The 19,593-nt window shown below is 49.8% G+C and overlaps 1 protein-coding gene across 5 annotated transcripts in view; it reads left to right on the top strand.

Annotated features, from left to right (window-relative positions):
* Myo16 (myosin XVI) overlaps positions 1-19,593 on the top strand; it is a 470,083-nt gene that overhangs the window by 288,405 nt on the left and 162,085 nt on the right. For all 5 annotated transcript variants that reach the window (XM_063247024.1, XM_063247026.1, XM_063247023.1 and 2 more), the window contains exons 17-20: positions 2,467-2,578; positions 7,198-7,315; positions 7,989-8,060; positions 9,813-9,954. In XM_063247024.1, coding sequence (XP_063103094.1) covers positions 2,467-2,578; positions 7,198-7,315; positions 7,989-8,060; positions 9,813-9,954 — 444 coding nt within the window. The remainder of the gene's footprint in view (positions 1-2,466; positions 2,579-7,197; positions 7,316-7,988; positions 8,061-9,812; positions 9,955-19,593) is intronic.

The following is a 19,593-nucleotide window of genomic DNA, read 5'->3' on the forward strand; positions in this document are numbered from 1 at the left end:
CTCCCATCCTCCTCTTCTCTACCTCTCTCTCTCCCTTCTTCCCTCCCTCCCTTTCTTCCTTCCTTCTCTGTCTCGCTGTCTACAAATCCACACATTCAATACACTTTGAGTGCGCCTATGGTCAAGTGACACTGTTCACATCCATTAGGACTTTAAAGCACTGTGTTACTTTACAAACACAGAAATACATTTTTCCTAGAATTTGTCTCAAGGAGAAAGAAAACTGATCATTCTTAAATAATTGATCCACATTTCTTCCAAGAGAAAGGATGCAAAGCAGTTAGTCAGGAGTAAAAGTAAATAGCAGGAAGACCAGTGTGTGACTGGCCTGGATGACACTGTATTACTGAGTTTTCCTTTCAATCACTGATGCAGCCAGACATCCACGGTCAGGCATCTTCTTCTTGCTGACGTAAAGATGTCACTCTACAGAGCTGACAGCAGTTTCACCCCTTGCTGCAGTGCCACATACCAGATCCTGTGGTGTGATTTCCCCTTCTCATGCCTGGATGCCTGAGGGGCTGACATGGGGTCGCTGCTGAATGCTCTGGGCACCCTGACCTTCCTCCTGCCCCACCCAGGGGTCCCCAAGACTGTGACCTCAGCTTTCTCCTTCCCCCCGCACCAAGTGTCTGGAGCAGCATCGCCTGGGCACGGTGACCCTGAGCCCTGGGCGCCCTCCCCGCCCTGACCCGGTGCAGCAGGAAGGGTCCCCTGCAGATAAGGGCCAAGGCCAAGGGACAGAGGTCCTCACACCCTGCTCCTGGGCACCTGCCAGCTCTCAGCCCAACGCAGGGCGCCCCACAGAGTCTCCTCATCTCATGTCTGTGGTCTCCTCCCTTCTGTCCCTCGGCCTGAAACACGCTCTCCGTGGCTTTGGTGACTTTTGCCTGCTTTCTTCCACTCGCCCACTCCACGCTGAACCCTGCTTCTTCCTTCAGCCCTGACACATGAGAGCCTCGCGGCAAGCTCGCCCACACTTGGTTTCACCCTCTGCGTCCCCGTGGGTGCAGACTCTGTTTTCTCTGCCCTTCTGAATTCCTAGCACTTGTGCCTGACCCTTCTGCAGCCTCTGTTACACTCTTAACAAGTAGTTTTTAAGTTCAGCTTGGCTGAAGGATAACATGAGGCTTCTTTTCCGAGAAAGGTTCCTGTGGTGGAGCCCCCTACACCCACCTTCCCTAACAGAAATTCACAAGGCCCCGAGAGCACCTGTCTTGCCTCCTCCCGGTTCCAGGAGCAGCCCTGCCCCTGCCCTCTCATCTCTCCCCCTGCTCTCTTCCTCTCTCCTCACGGGCCCGGCCCCCCCCCTTTCCCACAGACCTTTCTCTGGGGGACCTGGGAACCTCCTCCTGACCCTACGGTGCCTCTTCTCCATCTCTCGGCCTTCAGGGCCCCTGCCCTGCCCAGAACTCTTTGCAGACACTCGAAACGCACCCAAGACCCCGTTTGCTGGCGGGCCCCCCCCCCCAGGTGCCCTCCCTCCTGCTGCCCGCTGCTCCAGGGACACCCTGTGTGCCAGTGCTCGCTTGGCGACTTCATACTCCTGGGTCAGCTCGGGACAGAAGCCCTTCTCTTCATTGCGTTTGTTCCTCAGCCACTTTTGGGCGCTGACCTCTCCCTGAAGACTTTAGCTTCCCATCATTTACACTTTTATTTTATCAGTGCATGCCTGCAGCACATGATGCTCCCTTTCCTGGTGGAGAGCGGGTGCACGTGCACTGCACACCTTAATTCTGCCTTCAACCGCTTCCACTCCACACCCTCCATCTCTTGGTCCCCATAGTCATCTGCCAAAGATCCGGCCCTTGTGTCCTGTATCTGTCTTTATTTTACTCTATAATTTACTCGTGCTCTGAGCTTCTCACACAAGGAAACCACGTGGTACATAAAGCCGCATCTGACTGACTTACTGCTCTGTGTTGCTCTGTGTCAGCACTGGCTCAGGGTCCTCCACTTTCCCTGTCTCCATCCCCTGGTACATGGTCTTGCCATTGTTGGGTTCCAGAGAGACCCCCTTTATCTCTCCATCCTCAGCTGATGGCATGAGCTGTTTGGATTGATGATTCCTCCATATTTGCAGAACAAAAGGAATAAACCCTGAGTTAATCCACTGCTCCATAACTAAAAGGAACTGACAAGTGGAGAGGGCAAATTGGTGCCAATTTAGCATCTCCTGTGCAGCCGCACTGTCCAGGACAGTTTCTCCCAAGTTTCTGTGTGCAGACGAGAAGGGCCTGTAACCCCTGCAGCTGAAGTGAGAGCCGTGTCACACCGTGCAACTGTGTTCTGGGACAATAAGAGCTGTGTTTGTCCCTTGCAGAAACTCCATGGTGTGCTGTTAGGTTCTAAAAGCTTCACAAGCAGCAGGCACGCAGTGTCCAGGCAGCTCCACCTGGAGGAGCCCAACCGTGGCTGGAGTGACCTCGGCCCCCGGAATCCATAAACATGTGTTTATCCTCACAGGTATCTGAGCCAGGCCCCGAGGGCAGACACGGCCACGGCCGAGCGCATGCTGAACAGGGAGAGATTCGTGGCCCTGAAACAAGCCCTGGCTGGCATCGGCTTCAGCAACCTGGTGAGTCACCTCAGTGCTTTGCTGAGAAAACCAACCCTGGGCCACTGAGTAAAAGGCACTCATTCCACAGCCCTTCCCTGGGCTGGGGGTTCAGCTCTGTGGCAGAGCACCTGCATAGCAAGTGTGAAGTCCTGAGTTCAATTCCCGGTACCCCAGAAAAGAAAAAGAGCTGTTCCAACACCCTGATACATCCAGATGTTATTGGAGACGTTGGTGACTCAGCGTAAGATGAGCCCCCGTCCCTCCTCTGGACCCCACAGCCTAGAGGGGCAGGAAAGAAATGGGGGGGAGGCAGGAGATGTGGAGGATAAGAGGCAGAGGAATAAGAGCACACCGCAGGGCGGGCCTGCAGAGGGACAGGGAGGGGTGTGGTTTTCACAGAAGCCCAGAGGATGTCCAGCGCTGGCTAAACAGCTCTAGGGGCCATGAAAATGGACAGCGAGTATTTAAATTTGAAAACGTTCCCCAGTAAAAACATGCTAACATTGCTCCCGCAAAACACACTCCTTGCCTGACACACTGAGCTTCCCAAAGCAGCTCCGGAGGAGTCCTCTTTCCTGAGTGTTTTCACATCACATGATCAGAAACATGGTGACCACTGCTGTCCAGTGCTGTCCACAGAAATGCAGGCTTGAAACACAGGATGCCGTGTCCCTGTCCACCTTAGTCACCAGACCTGGCACCGTGTGACTCCCGGTTCCTCCCCATGGTCAAAATGACCATGAAGGTGGATGTGTTGAATGGATTCAGGACGGTGCAGCTGAAGCCCTCAGGAAGGACTCCAAAGTCGCTTCAGAAAGTGTCGGAAGGACAAATGTGTGCACAGTGGGGCAGGGGCTGAGGCTGAACTGACCAAACTCACTAGAAAACGAGGGCCCCCAGAAACTGGCTGCTTAAAATCACTTTAAAAATGAACCTAATCACTTCATTAGTATGTCTTCTTAAACAATAGGAAACGATGTCATTACTCTTAGTTTTTATTTTTTTAGTACTGGGAGTCGAACCCATGACCCTGCACTTGCCAGGCAGGCTCTGTGCCCCTGAGCTACATCCCCAGCCCTGTTCTTTACTCCTAAAGAATTGCCAGATACCCGCAAGCCTTGCAAAGCTGAACAGTTCCACAGAAAAGCCTTGGGCACGGCTGCGTGGTGGTGCCATCTCTGATGTTGGTCACGGTCCTGACCGATGCCCCGCGAGCCCTGCTGCCAGTCCCGTGCCACTCCTGGGACTTGGCATGTGGCTCACAAAGCCACAGAAATAAAATTTTAAAATTTTAATATATTTTTTCTAGTTAATTGAACCTTGAATAGCTGTTTGTGTTTCATGGCTGCTGAACTGCACAGGTCCGGGGAGTCAGAAACAAGAAGTGGTCCAGCCTTGGGAGAGACACACGCATCTCTCTTCCCTGCTGTCACTGTGCCCACTTCTACTGCACTTCGGTAGTAACCAAGTCCTCCACAGCAATGGGCTTGCCACAGTGGGGACCGCTGAGAAACCAGGAGGACACAAGCCCAGTCTCCGTCACAGGCGTGAACAGTGTGGGCTTGGCCAGGTTTCCTACTGCGCCCAATTGTGTGGGAAGGGGTGGTGCTGAGGGCTGAGATGGGACATGGCCCAGGGGAGAGGTCAGGAAGGGACCACCCTACATGAAGTCACTCCGCACACTTGGTCTGGTCCTGCTTCACTCTGTTCAGAGACCAGTTTTCTGTTTGCTGTTTGAGACAGGGTTTCCCTGTGTAGCCCAGGCCAGCCTTGAGCTGGAAGTGATCCTCCTGCCTCAGTCTCTGAGTGTGGGGGTTACAGAATGTATACCATGCCTGATTTTCAGTGGGATTTTTATTTTCTTTTTATTGGAGACTGGAATTCTTAAGCTTGGTCAGACAGCAGGTTCCTTCTGCTCCAATTATCCAGTCTCTAGTTCTGTCCTTTCCTCACCCCTGCCCACTCGCACAGTTTCATCTTTGTACCCACTGTTGTCAAAGTTTTCCTGAGTTTATTATTTTCCATTATCTCAGTTATTTTCTAGACATTGCTACACAATACCTGACACAGTTCTGAAGAAGAGAGGTTTATTTGACACACTGTCTGGAAAGGTTTCAGTCTGTGCTTGGCTGGCTCCAAAGCAGGGCAGCATGCAGAGGGCATCACAGAGGAGAAACAACCTGTGGCATGGTGGACAGGAAGCAGAGAGAGATCAAGGGAGGAGGAGGGACAGAGACCCTTCCAGGCCACACCCCAGAGACCGCCTCCTCCACAGGCTCCACCTCCCAGTATCACCTTCAGCTATAAACTCACTGGTGGACCAGTCTGCTCTAAGGGTGACACACCCATGATCCCAGCAACTCCTAACCCCACCTAGGAGCACAAGAGGCTTTGGGGGACACCTAGACACAAACCTCTACCCCTGAAGCTTCTAGCTTCTTACAGGAAATGGGAAAAAAGAAGCAGAGAACCATTCTACCAAAGCCCAGCCACTTGGAAACAGGGCTTTGAAAATCCAGGATTGATGTTCAAGGCAGAGCAAGCAAAATACACTGCTGCCGGGGCTGGGGATTTAGCTCAGCGGCATAAGTACCTGCCTTGCGAGCAGGCGGTCGTGAGTTCGATCCCTGGTACCGATAAAAACGAAAAAGACCAAAAAAAAAAAAAAAAATACACTGCTGCCTGAGGGAACTAACAGAGTTCCCATGACAAGTTAGCTGTGACCTGCTGGAGAAGACAGTGAAGCTGGGGAATGTGGTCTTCACATGAGCCTGTAAGGTGGCCCAGGGGGAGGGATAGATTCAATCTATTGCAACTCACAGAAAGGAACCTCTGGGCAGGTGGGGGCCTTGAGCCAAACCCATCAGGAAGGGAATTGCAGACCAAGTAGTTCAGTCACCAAAAAGCATCGACCTCAGCCCAACCCTGTTGTGAGGTGAGATGGCAGGGGATAGCTGCAATGACAGACAGCACCAGCCTTGCTGCACAGGAGGGCTGCAAGTCCCCTGCTGTGGGCTCCATCACACTGGGTCATGTGTCTGCCTCTGTCACTCATTGTGTGACCCCAGAGGATGGACAAATTCTGCTTGTCCATCTGTCTTACTGATACAACATATTTAATGAAGAGCTTTGGGAGTTACCAAGAAAAAGGGTGTCAGGCAACTTAAGAGACTGAGAACCTGCTATTTTATAAAGCAAGAGCGAACTAAATAAGAAACACTGATTTATGATCTAGGGATTTCACAAGCATAGTTTTGCACAATGCCAAGATCATAGACTGTTATACCTGGAACTCCTTAGTGATGGTCCTCCAAAGTGCTGTCTTATAAAAGATGACAAAATCAAGCTGGCTTTGGTGGAGAATGTCTGTCATCCTTGCACTCTGGGAGGCTGAGACAGGAGGATCACAAGTTCAAGGCCAACTGGGCACCTTGGCAAATTAGCAAGAGCCTGTTTCCAAGTAAATATGGGATGTGGCTCAGTGTAAAGGCTCTGGGTTCAACTCCTACTGCTACACATACACTCACACACACACACACATATACTCACAGATATACACACACACATACACACACATATACACACATGATGATAAAATCATGCTGATAAAATCTTATGAAAACAAGAGATGATGGGAGCCCAAGGCTCTGCTGTTGGGGTGCTAATGAGCCAAGTCGCAGTGACCCTAAAGCCTTACCTACATAGATGTGGCCAGCGCCTTCCCCTAGATCTCAGGTTAGTGCACTGGGAACTAACGGATGCCATCACTGGTGCTCTGGAAGCATCAGCCTGCGTCACTCTTTGATACTGGAGAGAGGCAGCCTTTCACAGTCAGCTCTTTCTTGATTTTTCACTCTCGCCGGGAAATGTCCTCCCAAAAGCAAACTGCAGGTCTGCATCCAGGGAGGGAGTGGTGGCTCTTGGGGCCTCTCCCTGGGAGTCTCCTCCCCCTCCCTGCACCCCAGTGGGCTACCGAGTTTCCCTGTGTGTCTCTGGCATCCTGGTCTTCATCTAGTCAGAAGTGGGGCGCTGTGCAGTTCTCCTCAGCTCTTATCCGGCGGTGATGACTCGGGAGGGGCTGTGATAGAGGCTCAGGAAGAAAACGGGCTCAGCACTGTGTGGTCAGCCCTCCTGCCTCTGCTGTTTGGGACTGGACCAGAGGAGGGAGTGAGTTCCAACCAGTCGGACCTTTGTCTGTTATCGTGTTCTCATTATAATCCACATTTAGAAGACATTCATTTCAGGGCATGGAGGTGGGCACCTGTAATCCTAATCTCGAGGAGACTGAGGCAAGAGGATCATGAATTTGAGGGCAGTCTGGGCTCCATAGTGAGGCCAGCTTAATGACATAGTAAGACTCTACCTCAAAAAACAAGCAGGAAGACATGAATTTATATCAGGACATCGCTTCCTTACTCCTGTGTCTGATGGAGAAGGAATACATGTTGAGTATGAGATTTCTCCTTGGAGACAGACGGTCGTAGTTCTTTAACTCAGCACTTGGGTGGGACAAGCCTCAGTCCTAACAATGAATAGGTCCCCATCACAGGTGGAGCCCGTTCTGCGGGGGTAAAGCATTTACCCACTGATCTTCCTCCTAAGCAGCCTTCTGTCTTCTCCGTGTGTCCCTGGCGCAGGAGGTGGAAAACCTGTTCATGATCCTGGCAGGGATTCTGCACCTCGGGGACATCCGCTTCACCGCACTCACCGACGCAGACTGGGCCTTCGTGTCTGACCTCCAGCTCCTGGAGCAAGGTCAGGGCGTGGGTGCCACCTGGATGCCGGCTCCTCTGCAAACGGCCAGTAGATGGAGACACAGCCCAGAAAGCCCACTGTCCTCTGGAGGATTCCAGCAGGGGCTGGAATGGCTCTGGCTTTCTTCTCTGGCCTGGGCTGTGGGAGTGATCAGCAGGAAGAGCGCCTATGCTCTCCTTCTGCCACCACCTTCCAGCTATCATCCTCTGTGCCCACTCAGGCTCCTCTTGGAGGGTCCTGGAGTTCTCTATGCCGCCCGCCCAGAGTATCTGGGGGGGAATGCTATTAGCTAAACATGTTTCAAAGACATAACACCAAGCCCTTCCTGCAAAGGTCTTGCTGGAAATCTCCCTGTTCTTAAAATTGCCTTCCTAGTCACTTTCAGTTGCCTTCAAAGGCTCCCCAAACGACGGCTTGTCATTGCACAGCCTGTGCTCACTCGTATCACAGTGACTTACGGATCTGGAAAACCCTTGGAGGCACTGTCTGTGGGGTGAAGGGGAATGAACCCCTCATGCTGACCCTCTCTTCCTGCTGGTTCTGCCCAGCAGGGGGGCAGCCTTCTCAGCATGCGGGGGGCCCGGGGTCACTGTGGACTGCAATGTCCTCTGCAATGTCCCTCACAGCCAGACCTGACACTCACTCTGTGTTCCTCCTGTTGCTCTTATTTCAGTGGCGGGGATGTTGCAGGTTTCAACAGATGAGCTGGCTTCGGCCTTAACAACTGACATTCAGTATTTTAAAGGTGAGTTTTTCTGTGTGTGATGTTTGCCAGTGTATGGCTTCTGGTCCACTTTCACATACAGAGACCAGATCTATTTCTGCCTGTCCCTGCTCAGTGGAGCTATTTCCACGAACTGAGGGCCAGCGTAGAGAAGTGTTAGGAGCATTTATCCCTGGTCAGGGCTCTGGATCCTGAACCCCTGAGCGCGCTGTTACAAGCAGCTCAGCCTTCCCAGAGAATCTGTCTCTCAACAAAACAAACCACCGCCCTGACGGAGGCCGTGTCCCCACCACAGGTGCCCCCGCACGGGTGCCGGGTGGCGCTGTCCTGGTCAGTGCCCGCAGCCACCCTCCATCCAGTTGCTCAGAATAACAGCTCTCTTTGTCAGGTATTCAGGAAAGGGTGGTGCTGTGCCCGGCGCACTGAATGCTGTCAGTTTTGTTCTTTTGCAAATCTTTACGAGGTGGGCACCACATTGCCATTTTAATGATGAGAAAACTGAGCGTCACAGAGGCAAGCAAAGTCTGAGCCCACAGCGTGGCCCACTGGCCTGCTGGACCAGAGTGCAAGGCCGCGCCGCGCGAGTCCCCCTCGCCAAGCTGGTTACTGCCTCTGCCCTTTGTGTGAGGGGCGGGCGTCCGCCAGGCCCTTCAGTTCACTGTGACTCACCCCCACCAGCCTTCCTGTGGCTGTAATTGTGAGGGCTGCAATCTACCCAGGGCCCCTTCCTCCTCTCCCCTCCTCTGACCGCCCCTTCCTCCTATTTCTCTTCCTCCTCCTCTTTATCTTCTTTGCTTTACCCTTCCTCTTTGCTTCCTTCTTTACGTTTGCGCAAAGCTACATCCCCAGCCCTTCTAAATTTCCTTTTTTTAATTTCAAGAGAGGGTCTCCCTAACTCACCTAGGCTGGGCTTGAACCTGCAGTCCTCCTGCCTCTGCCTCGGCCATGCTCCTGGCACGGTATTTTCTCTGACTCACTGCAGGTGTCAGGCTGCACAGCGGGAGGTGTCATTCCAGCCCTGAACTCAGAGCCTGGCGAGTTTCCTGTAAGCACTCGCTGCTCCCCAGTGACTGCCAAGCTCTCTTCCCATTTCTCTCCGAATTCACCGTTCTCCTTTGTGCCTGGAGAATGACAGAACTTCCATTGTCATCTATATATCCTGCTTCCCATTCCTGGGACCAATCCTGCCATGCTGGTGACTGGTCCAGTCAGCCAGCCGCTCCTGCTGCCATCTGTGACACCCCTTCAACCACCTTGGCCCCCTGTCCTTCCTGAGTCGCTTCTCCCACCTCTTCTCCTCCACAAGTCTTCTGGTTCAGGGCTTCAGTGTCTCTCCCTTAGGCGTTGACAGTGACACAGCACCTTCTCCCCAGGGCACAGTCTTGCTCCCTAGCTCCAGCCCTGCACACCCATTGAGCAGAGCAGGGTTCCCACTGTGGCCACATCTGCAGCCACACAGGCTCCAGATAGCTAGGAAGGACTCAGTATGCAAATCACTGAGCGGCTGTTGGAAAGCTCGGTCAGGGCTTCCTGGAGAGGGCTACTTTAGGGGAGAAAATTACTCAGCCCACCCCACCGAGAAGTCCACAGCTGCACTGAAGGTCCACGGCCCTCAGAGCTCAGAGACCAACAGAGACCTCACTTAGCGTTAGAATATCAGGACCACTTCTAACGTCCTTGGGCAGACCTGGACGTGGGGGCAATAAAAGGCCGTGCGCGGTTGGGCTGCTTCTAAATCACGTGTCCTAAACTCTTCCCCTTTGCACTATCCAGGGGACTTGATAGTCCGGCGCCACACCGTGCAGGTCGCTGAGTTCTACCGCGACCTGTTGGCCAAGGCCCTGTACAGCCGCCTGTTTGGCTTTCTGGTGAATGCGGTGAACTGCTGTCTGCACAGCCAAGAGGAGGACGCCAGGTAGGAGCGGGGGCAGTGTGGCCCCGGACACGGGGGCTCGGCTCTCAAAGCTGCTTCTAGCTGCAGGGTGGGTGTGAAACTCAGAGGTGCTGAGTGCTGTGTCTCTAGACACTGGAAGGTTGAGCCAGATCCTTTAGAAATTTGAGCCTCTCCTCCCGCTCCCATCCCACCCACAGGGGTGAGCAGGCTAAACTGAGGTGCATGTGCAGATGGCAGGGGGTTGTCCAGGAGCGGGGTCTAGATGGATGCATGTACACCTGGAAGTGTAAAAGGTCTATGACTCTTTTTTTTTTAAACACTTTTTTTTTTCTTTTTTTATCGGTACGGGGATCGAACTCACGACTGCCTGCTTGCAAATCCCCAGCCCTAGGTCTGTGACTCTTAGAGAAGGCAGTCTGAGGATATCGGAATCTCTGGAGAGAGCCCGAGTCTCTCTCAGAACCCACGGATGAGCTGTGTGAATCTGCCCTTGTCTTGTTCCTCCACTTATTTTGTGGGTTATTTGGCAAAGGGTCTCTGTGGTCATCATGTGGCTCCTACCCTTAATCATTGTTAAGGGGCAGATTTTTCAAGGCTATTTGATCACCTGAAAATGACACATTCCCTGGCAACTCCTCAGTGGCAAATTTTGTTGCTATTCTAGTCACTAATAATGACCTGGAGCACAGGACTGAAAGCAAAATTGCGTCCTAGAGTCTCCACACAGGCTTGTCTCTGAGTGAAACCTTCTGAGAATTTCTTTGTTTTCTTTGTAGAAGTCTTTACCAAATTCCTGAAAAATGCTGCCTTTAGATGTTTCTTGGAAAACATTAACTCTAGCATGTATTACTGGGCAGGTCCTTAAATAAACACAGACTCCTCAGAAGAGCTCAAGGACAAAGGAATACCAAACACTTATGAAAATCTACACCTAAAACCCGGCTGCACTGGTCACCACATTCAATACCCCCCTGGTAGCCAGGGTAGTTACAGTGTAATCTGGATTCCAGGGAGATTCCTTAGTTTTTGGTAAGATCAGGACTGTGAATTTCATCTTCACTGTATTCTTCTGTGATCAGTTAATTTTCAGTTTTCCTCTCAATATTATGATTATTCATAGAAGACACTAACATGCAAAATTTATTCAAATAACCTTGTGTAAAGTGATTAGCACCCTTGCTGCCGGTGACGTTGAAAACTTAGTACGTAATTAATATATAAATCAGGCTGTACCTAGAAGCGTTTAGAAAATCTCGCTTTGACATTTAAGTCTTACAGAAGCTTGAATGTGTAATTGGAAAGATGCGTGTGTGATCTAGGTTCCTGACTATATGCACACGCGTGCAGACACATATACGCAGTGCAAACATCAACAGGGAAAAAGCCTGGTTTCCCTTTCTATTAGGATACTGCCACTATGCTGATGTGTAAATTTATGATTTATCCATGTATTTTTTCAGTGGGTGAGTGAAGGCAGAAGTTAGTGGGGAAATAGAAGTGAATTAATACAGTATGAGGTTCAATTTCTGAGAGATGGTGTAATCATTTAAGTCATAGTTTCAGTTTTCCCTCTATTTCTTTCATGGGACATCCCACTTCAGTCACCCCCCCGCCCCCAAAGAATGGAGTGAGGGCCGGGGATCTAGCTCAGTGGCTCAAGCACTTACCTGGCAAATGTAAGGTCTTAGTTCGAGCCCTGGTGTCACAATAAAAGAGGAATGAAACTTTCTATTTGCAGTATTTCTAACTTATGGAAATTCATGGAAAGCTTAAGGTTTTGCAGAGTTATAAGCCCTTTTACTAAATCACATAAAGGTCTCCAAAAACTGGGTAACCTTAGAATAGATTTTTGCTGTCAGTCCCCAATTTTTAAAAAAAAAATTTTGATCATGTCATAAAAACTATAAATTAATAACAAATGCACAGGAGACCACTGCGCTCTCTCTCTCCAGATCCCTAGCAGATTTCTTTCCACCTGGAAACCCCGGCTCACAGTACAGCTGAGGTTTGGTGGCCGGTTAGTTAGGCTGAGCTGTGTGTCACAGATGTGGCTTAGAGCTTAGTGTGAAAGAGTGTGCACACAGCCCCGTTGAAGGTCGCTTCGACTTTCACGTCTGTGGTTTTTGTTTTTTCAGATGTGGTTTTGCGAAGCTGTTGAATTCACGGTCCTTGTGCCTCAGCCTCCCTGAGTGCCGGGATTATGGCCGTGTGCCTCCAAGCCCAGCTGAGAGACTATGTTCAAGTGGTAAATGACCACTTTTAGAAATGCTGCTTTTTCAAAACTACCCTTTCCATTGGAATGTCACTGTCTTACAGCCCACAGTGGCAGTGCAGTCTCCCCTCAGTCATCCAGCACACTAGCCTCAGCAGCAACTGAGGCTCAGGTGTCTGCCTCCAACAGGTCCCCTCCAGGCCTCTGCTGTGCCCTTCCTTCCCCCTCACCTTCCCTCGCTCCTGCGAGGTTGGGGACAGCTGGCTGCACCCGGATGCTTCTCAGCTTCTCAGCCCGTTGACCAACCAGGCAAGTGGAAATAGCATCTCAGGAGTTAAGGGTCACTGCGGAAACCGTAAGCAACTTGCTTCCCCAGTGTGGAGAGACTGACTTCCCCACAGGGTCCTCATGAGGAACAGAGGCCATCACTTGCTGTCCAGAGCCCAGGCAAAGCTGCCCCCAGCTCTCCTGTTGGGCTCCCTCCTGGACAGTGGGGAAATAAGTGGCTCTTCCCAGGGTGGGACTGTTACACATCCTGGCACTTCCCCATGGGCAGAGGGTCACTGATGTGGGGGACAATCCCCTGCACCTGGCAGGGAACTCCTGCAGCTGTGGACAGAAAGAGGCAGGGACAGGCAGGCTCCAGGGCCCTGGCCTGGCTTCCTTGTGTGTCTGACAAGAGTGGATGTGAGCCTGGCTGGTCAGAGATACCCGGGAGGCTCTGTGCTCTATCGAGAACTTGCTGTCCACGGCCACTGCCTCCTTGACACTCAGCATTTAAACCAGATTTTAAATCACATTGGGTAATTTCTAAAGAGAAGCTTGTACAGTTGGGTCCAATATGTTCAGGTCTGTTTAGCTGTGACACCTCTGATTGTCTGCGGACACCCAGGAACCACATAGGAAGAAGCAAGTCTTTATTTCAACTCCACAGATACCCTGCACAGTGTAAAGGGTGCACATGAGTCTTCGGGGTGCCAGGGCAGAATTTGTGTCTATTGTCCCACTAAAGGCTTGTGTGGTCATAGAGGTTTTGTGGAGGTGGCCGAATCTAGAGTGTGAGACTGATTCACAGTGCAATGCCGGGATGAAGGGTGGGTAACTGCTGGGTCATCCACTGACCGGATGGGCACGGGCCTCGCCCTGGTAGGCTGAATACCATACAAGAGACAGAAAGTGGCTGGTCTTGTCCTCTCTTGTTGCTTTTGCTGCTGTCACTGCGAACTGTTGCTCCTCTGCCATGCTCCACCCTGCCTTGGAACCAGGCAGCGACGGACTGAAATGTCTGCAAACTATGGGCTAAATAAACTTTTCCCCCTTTAATTTTGGGTGTTAGGTATTTTGCTTTGGAGATAAGAACAGTAACTAAGACACTGTAGCTTCACAAGCAAAGGATGGGGCTTGGGAGGTGGGACCTTGTGTTGTATTCTTTTCACCGCCCTGGCTTTTAAATCCAAACATGGGATTCATCTCAGGCAGCACCATCTCCCTGGGTGTCACAGCTCCATTCGAGCCCTGGGAATTGCACTGGTAGCTGGGGTCCTTACTACCCTAAGTTCGCACATTTGAAGAGGAAACAGTAGAATCCCACAGCTTCCTGCATAAACCTGCCTTCGCTGTTACAGCCAATCCAATGCTGAGAGCTATGGGCTTGACAACCCCATGTACCTGTAGGTCTGGAATAATTTAATTCTGGGGTTGAAATTTCATGCTATAAGTGTCATCAAGCCGTGCATAGTTGTACTTATCTGTGATCCCACACTGGGAGGCTGAGGCAGGAGAAGCGCTGCTAGTTTGAGGCCAGCCTGGACTATATTACGGGTTCAAATTTAGCCTGAACCATACAGTAAGACCCTATCTTAAAAAAACAAAACAAAACAATAAAACAAAGCGCGTCATCTTAAGAGTAAACCCTGTAAGACATACTGTGGAGATCTTTCTTAATGCCTCTCTCTACTCTTTCATGGAACATTTTGCCTTGTGGTTGTAGAAATCGTTTTCCCTTGGTGACTCTGATTACCCGGTTTAAGGTAATGTTCAGATGGAAGCTTGTTGGCACAGTGCTGCACACTGTAATCCCAGCTGCTAGAGGCAGAGACAGGAGGATCTCTAGTTGGAGCCATCCAGGGTAATTTAGCAAGCTCCTGTCTCAAATGTAAGATCAGAAGAGTGGAGAGGACATAGCTCAGAGGTAGAGCCCTTGTCCAACTTGTATGAGGCTTTGAGTTCCCAGTACTGGAAGGAGAAAGGAAAAAAGAAAAAAAGCAAAGGTCCATATTTAAGTATGATTATTCTTTTGCCTAGTAAGCTTGCAAACACTTGCCAAGATGGCTGAGGAGATAGATTAAGATTGTCTTTGGCCAGATGAAGCAGCATTTTGATAACATTGCGGTATTCCCAGGGACTCCTCTGTCTCACTGCTGTATTGTGCAGTGGTGGACAGCTGCACCCGCAGCCCTTGCAAGGTGGGGCTGCACCACTGCTTGCTGTGAGGCTCTGTGCAGCCTCACTGCAGCTCTGCAGCCTCATGAAATGCATGGTACAGTGCCGCCCCCCCCCAGCCTTCCTGGTGGCTCACTGAGGGTGTGATGGCCTCCTGGCCCCCAGGAGCTGCAGCAGGTTTGGGGTTTCTGCTTAATTTTCAGCAAATCTGGGTTCTGTAAGTTCTCAGATGCCCACGGCGTGAGGACAGATCTCTGAGGCCACAGACTTCCTCCTGCTCCCATGGTGCAGTGCGAGTGGGCCACAGAGACACAGGGCTTACTGAGTTGTAGATACTTGAGGCTTTCCTGGGCACCGGCCGGCGAGAGCTGCTCTTCCCCTCACTTGCATGGGGATCTGAAGTCCTGGGTGTCAGGTGTCCTTCCACCTTCCCCGCTTCCCCCTTCTCCTGGGACTCAGGTGGCACCTTAAACTCAGGCTCTCAGATGCCTAGGACCAGTCAGCACCTTCCACAGGGGCTCCCAGGAGCAGGATTTCTCTGGGAAGGAGCAGGTGGGGGCTGGGGCCTGCAGCACCTTGAGCAAGGCTGGACCTCCCCAATGTTCACCTGAGAGAATCACAAAACCAGGAGATGCCCCTGAGTGCCCTGAATTTTCTAAGAGCCATCATCTGTGTGATTGGGAACAAGTCACTGCAATGCATAATGACTTAGGTTCTTTAAAAAGTGGATGTCATTTCTTGCAACTCCTAGGACTGAACCTGGCTCCTAAAGGGATACTTATGTCACCAAGATGGAGCAGCCAGAGTTAAATTTTAAATCATTTCTCCTAAATTGAATCCTGCATCAGAATTTGGCAAGCAGACAGAAGCTTGGGCAGGTACAGGGTTCTAGAAACTTTGAGAGCCTTTCCACACACGCTGAGACTCCAGGTCTGTGTTCACGCCAGTTCATTCGCACAGAAAGTTCCAAATAAAAATGTCTATAGATACAAGTATGTCTGTGTAAAAGCTTTTACATATTCTATATATTTATTATGACATCCCAAAGTGGATGGAACACATACCTGAGAAATACGACCCACAGGGCATCTCTCTTTACTATAAGAAATGGCCTAATAATGGGTAGATTAAAATCATGAATAAACTGTTTAAAACACCCCTCAGTAACCCAGCAGAGAGGTACTGAGGATATTGGTTTCATTCATATTTGTCTACATGATCTGAAATCCACATTCTTAGACAGCACAGTTTGACATGCTATTAGGATTGTTATGGGTGATACATTGTGTCAACTTGAGAAACTTAGAAGTTTAACCAAGATACTCAGCAGGAAGCCAGGGTCCTTACTTTGTAAATATCCTCATCCTGTGCAAGAGGAGGGCACAGAGATCTTGTGAGTGATACACCTGCCGTGGAAAAAGCCAGGTGTCCAGTGTGCATAATAAGGGAAGAGACGAGGCTTGCTCTTCCTCCTTTTGCTCTGGTTGCTTTGTTAGCTGCTGCCTTGAAGTGTTGCTCCTGTGCCACGCCACCCTGTCCTGGAGCTAAGTGATTATGGACTGAAACCTCCACAAACAGGGAGCTAAATAAAACTTTTCTGCCTTCATTTTGGGTGCGGGGTGTTTTGTCCCAGCAACGAGAGAAGAGGAACCAAGATAACAACACACAGTAAATAACCTGAGTTCAGACATCCAAGTGGAAATTTTGTTTTGGTTTTTCCTGAGCCATGAGTTTTTTTTTTTTTTTTTTTAAGAATTCTTCTCTTGCTTTCTTGAAATACTTCAGTGGACGTAAATGTTGATGTTTAAAAGCGTGATTGATGGTGCCTGTCCCAGGGAGCCCTCATTTACTCAGGCCACTTGCAAGCAATTTTTTGTCCAGGCCACTTGAAGGCCAAATGAGGCAGTGCACAGAAAGTTGCCACCCCTGTGTCTACACAGTGGGGCAGTGGCTATAATAATGTGACAGTGGCTGTGGCCAATGACACGTTCTAGGGACATGAGTTTGTTTATAGGGAGGGAGGGCTGTGAAGAACTTGGCCAGCCTAGCTGTCTGTCAGAATCCCCAGGGACACACTGGTCTTTTCCTCTCAGATGTCCCTCAGGGATCTAACTGGCTTTAGACAGTCACAAGAACAGTTTGCTAGAAGTAGAAATGCCAAGGTTCATATAAGATACTGAGATCTATAGGTGGCTGTGGTGGACTGAAAACCGGTGGTTGGCTTAATGCCAGCTGACCTGAAGCTGTGTGGTGCTGAGTGTGGAGGGTCCGCCTGAGGACTGCTGCAGCACAGAAAGGAGACCCAGAGAGGAAGAATAGCCTCTTGGGTTCTCCGTAGCATTTTCGTTAATTGGAGCTTTTGGTTCTTCTGGTGGAGCTTGTCATGCTAGCTCCCCTTATATGGACACAGCTGTTTTCACTGTTGGAGGAGCTTGGGACCCCCGTGTCACTGAGGATAGCTGCGGAGCTTTTCATGGGAGCCCTGGTCCTTATTTTGAGCATCACTTCTTGGCTCCAGTGCAGAACACTCAGCTTGCTGGCACAGATCCTTCATCCTGCTGGCACAGACTTTCTAGCTTCCACCACTGACCTTGGGGCCTTCCCAGCACAGATCCATGGGACACACTTGCATGGGTCATTATTGTGGGCTCTGGGCCTCCAGTTGGATTGCTGGGAGACATTGCCATGGGCTCCAGGTTTTCAGCTGGACTCATGCAGGATATTGCTATGGGGTTCAGGCCCTCAGCTGGATTCTCTAGGTCTCTAGTGTGTGAATAGATCTGCACTTTCTTTGTATTTGACTCCTTGGTTGACCATGGTAAACAACACTATAAACTATGTATCCTGTATATAATTGTTTTCCTTGCAACCCCTGACTACAACAATGGCTTTCTCTACTGTTTCACTTGGATTTGCTTTGTGGTAAGCAAGGACCCCGGTATCTGTCAGTTCCCACACTTCTGTTGGACACAGGAATGTGTTTGCAGCTTGCCTGATACAGTCTGGAACACAGTTCGTGGGCTTTGATTATTGTGAAGATGAGGACAGATGGCTTAGAAGCAGGGCTTGGTCGCTGTCAGCAGGGGATGCGGGAGGGAAAAAGTAACAGGGAGGACATTAGGTGCTGGAATGGAGGAGAACTTCCGGCCTGAGGTCCTGCCTCGAGGCGTGGGGAGCAGGAAGCACATGTGCTGTAGGGAGGGGGCGGGGAACACCAGGTACAGGGCTGAGGCCAGGAGGCATCGGCGTGAGAGTGGCTTCCCCGGGAGCCTGAGGTCACTGTCCCAGCAACCATCCAGTGCGGTGCCTTGCTATGTACTATAAATTATGTGTCCTCATAGACTGAGATTGACTGTGGAGTGGAAAAGAAGGCTGCTGGTGAAATTTCTCACACTAATAATTCCCCTCTCTCCTGCCCAGTATCTGGGCTTAAATAATAGAAGGAAACATTAGAAACTTAGCAATAAAAAGGATTGTAGGAAAGAAAATCTTCAAGTCAGTGTAGAATTTCCTAAATGTCCAGACTGCATCAACACTTTCATCAGATGACCCCTATGTTCTGCAGCAATCTGGTTGAGGTAGTTGTAAAAGATAGCAACATTAAGAGTGTTGTATGGCTTTCTACAGTCTCAAAAGGAGTGGCTCACTGTCTGAAGTAAGAAGGACACATTTGCATTGGTCAGCTTTCATGTCACTAGGACTTGGTACTGGACACCCACAAATTAAGGCTCCAAGAGTTTAATTTGGCCCATGTTTCAGGGGGTTCCATCCATTATCAGTTGGCTATAAGGCTAAACACTATGGCAGCAGAGTGTGAGGGAGCAGAGATGCTCATTTCATGGTGGCCTTGAAACAGAACAGAGGAACAGCAGAGAGGAAGGAGTGAGGGACGAGATATAGACCCAAACATCGTGTCTCCACGACCCACTCAGACACAGCCCACAGAGTGCTTTTCTAATCTTCTGGGTGTGTCCTAAACCAGTCAGGTTGATGTGTCTTTCTTAGTGGTCACAGCATCAGTCCCAAGTGATTTGAACTGAAGGTCCTATCAGTATCTGCGGTAGGTACACAGGGAGCAGCTTCAGCAATGCCCAAATGGAAGTGAAGAATCTCCCCTAATATAGCAAGCAGTTTTAGAGTCTTCAGGAAAAATGCCCTCTTTCCTGAGATTTGATGTTATCACTCAAGGAATCAAATGTTTCATTTCAAATAGTTATAGCCTTGAAGAATTCTTCAGGCTGGTTTTCAAAAGGAGCCCCATTAGCACTTCAGAAAACCATCCTTTGGGTGTGACTATCATGGGATGGGTCACAAGCTGACCCTGGCTTGCATTCTGAAAGGGAGGTAGCTGCATTCTATGGATTCCATTAAATGAGCATAAGTTTTCATTTTGCAGTTCTAGGACTTTTTTTCTATGAAAACAACTCCATTGTTGGAATTCTTAGTTTGTTGGATTTTCAAGGTTGTTAAATATAAGACATTTTTTTTCTGTTCATATTAAAAGATAGTCAAATTTTCTATAAATTCCATTTGTCTCCTTTAATGCAACCAAGCAGCACTTAATATACTTATGAAATGTTACAGGGATTTTGAAGGTTTTCTAGGTCAAAATCCAAATTAGTGATCTGACAAATGGCAGAAGCACACACTAGCAGATGATTTTTCCTGGGAGTGAAGCAGTTGAGTCTCCTTGCACCCCAAAGTCCATATACCTAGACTCTAACAATGTCTTAATTTGTTGGCTAAAGAAATTCATATTCTGAATTATCCTCGATGTAATTGATAGTGCCCTGGTGTTCCTGAGCATATTTAAGTTGTGGTCATTTTTAATATCTTTATGTTTTCTCTTCATTAAGTATTTCTCTTTTTAAATTTTAGATCAAGGCCAGGAGTGGTGGCACACACCTATAATCCCAGCACTTGGGAGGCTGAGGCAGGAGGATTGCTATGAACTTGAGGCCAGCCTGGACTACAAAGTGAACTTTTGCCTTAAAAAGACAAAAAAG

The sequence above is a fragment of the Cavia porcellus genome, unplaced genomic scaffold (assembly GCF_034190915.1).
Source record: "Cavia porcellus strain 051 isolate PalLab524CR breed Dunkin Hartley unplaced genomic scaffold, mCavPor4.1 scaffold_4, whole genome shotgun sequence".
Taxonomy (NCBI): Eukaryota; Metazoa; Chordata; class Mammalia; order Rodentia; family Caviidae; genus Cavia; species Cavia porcellus.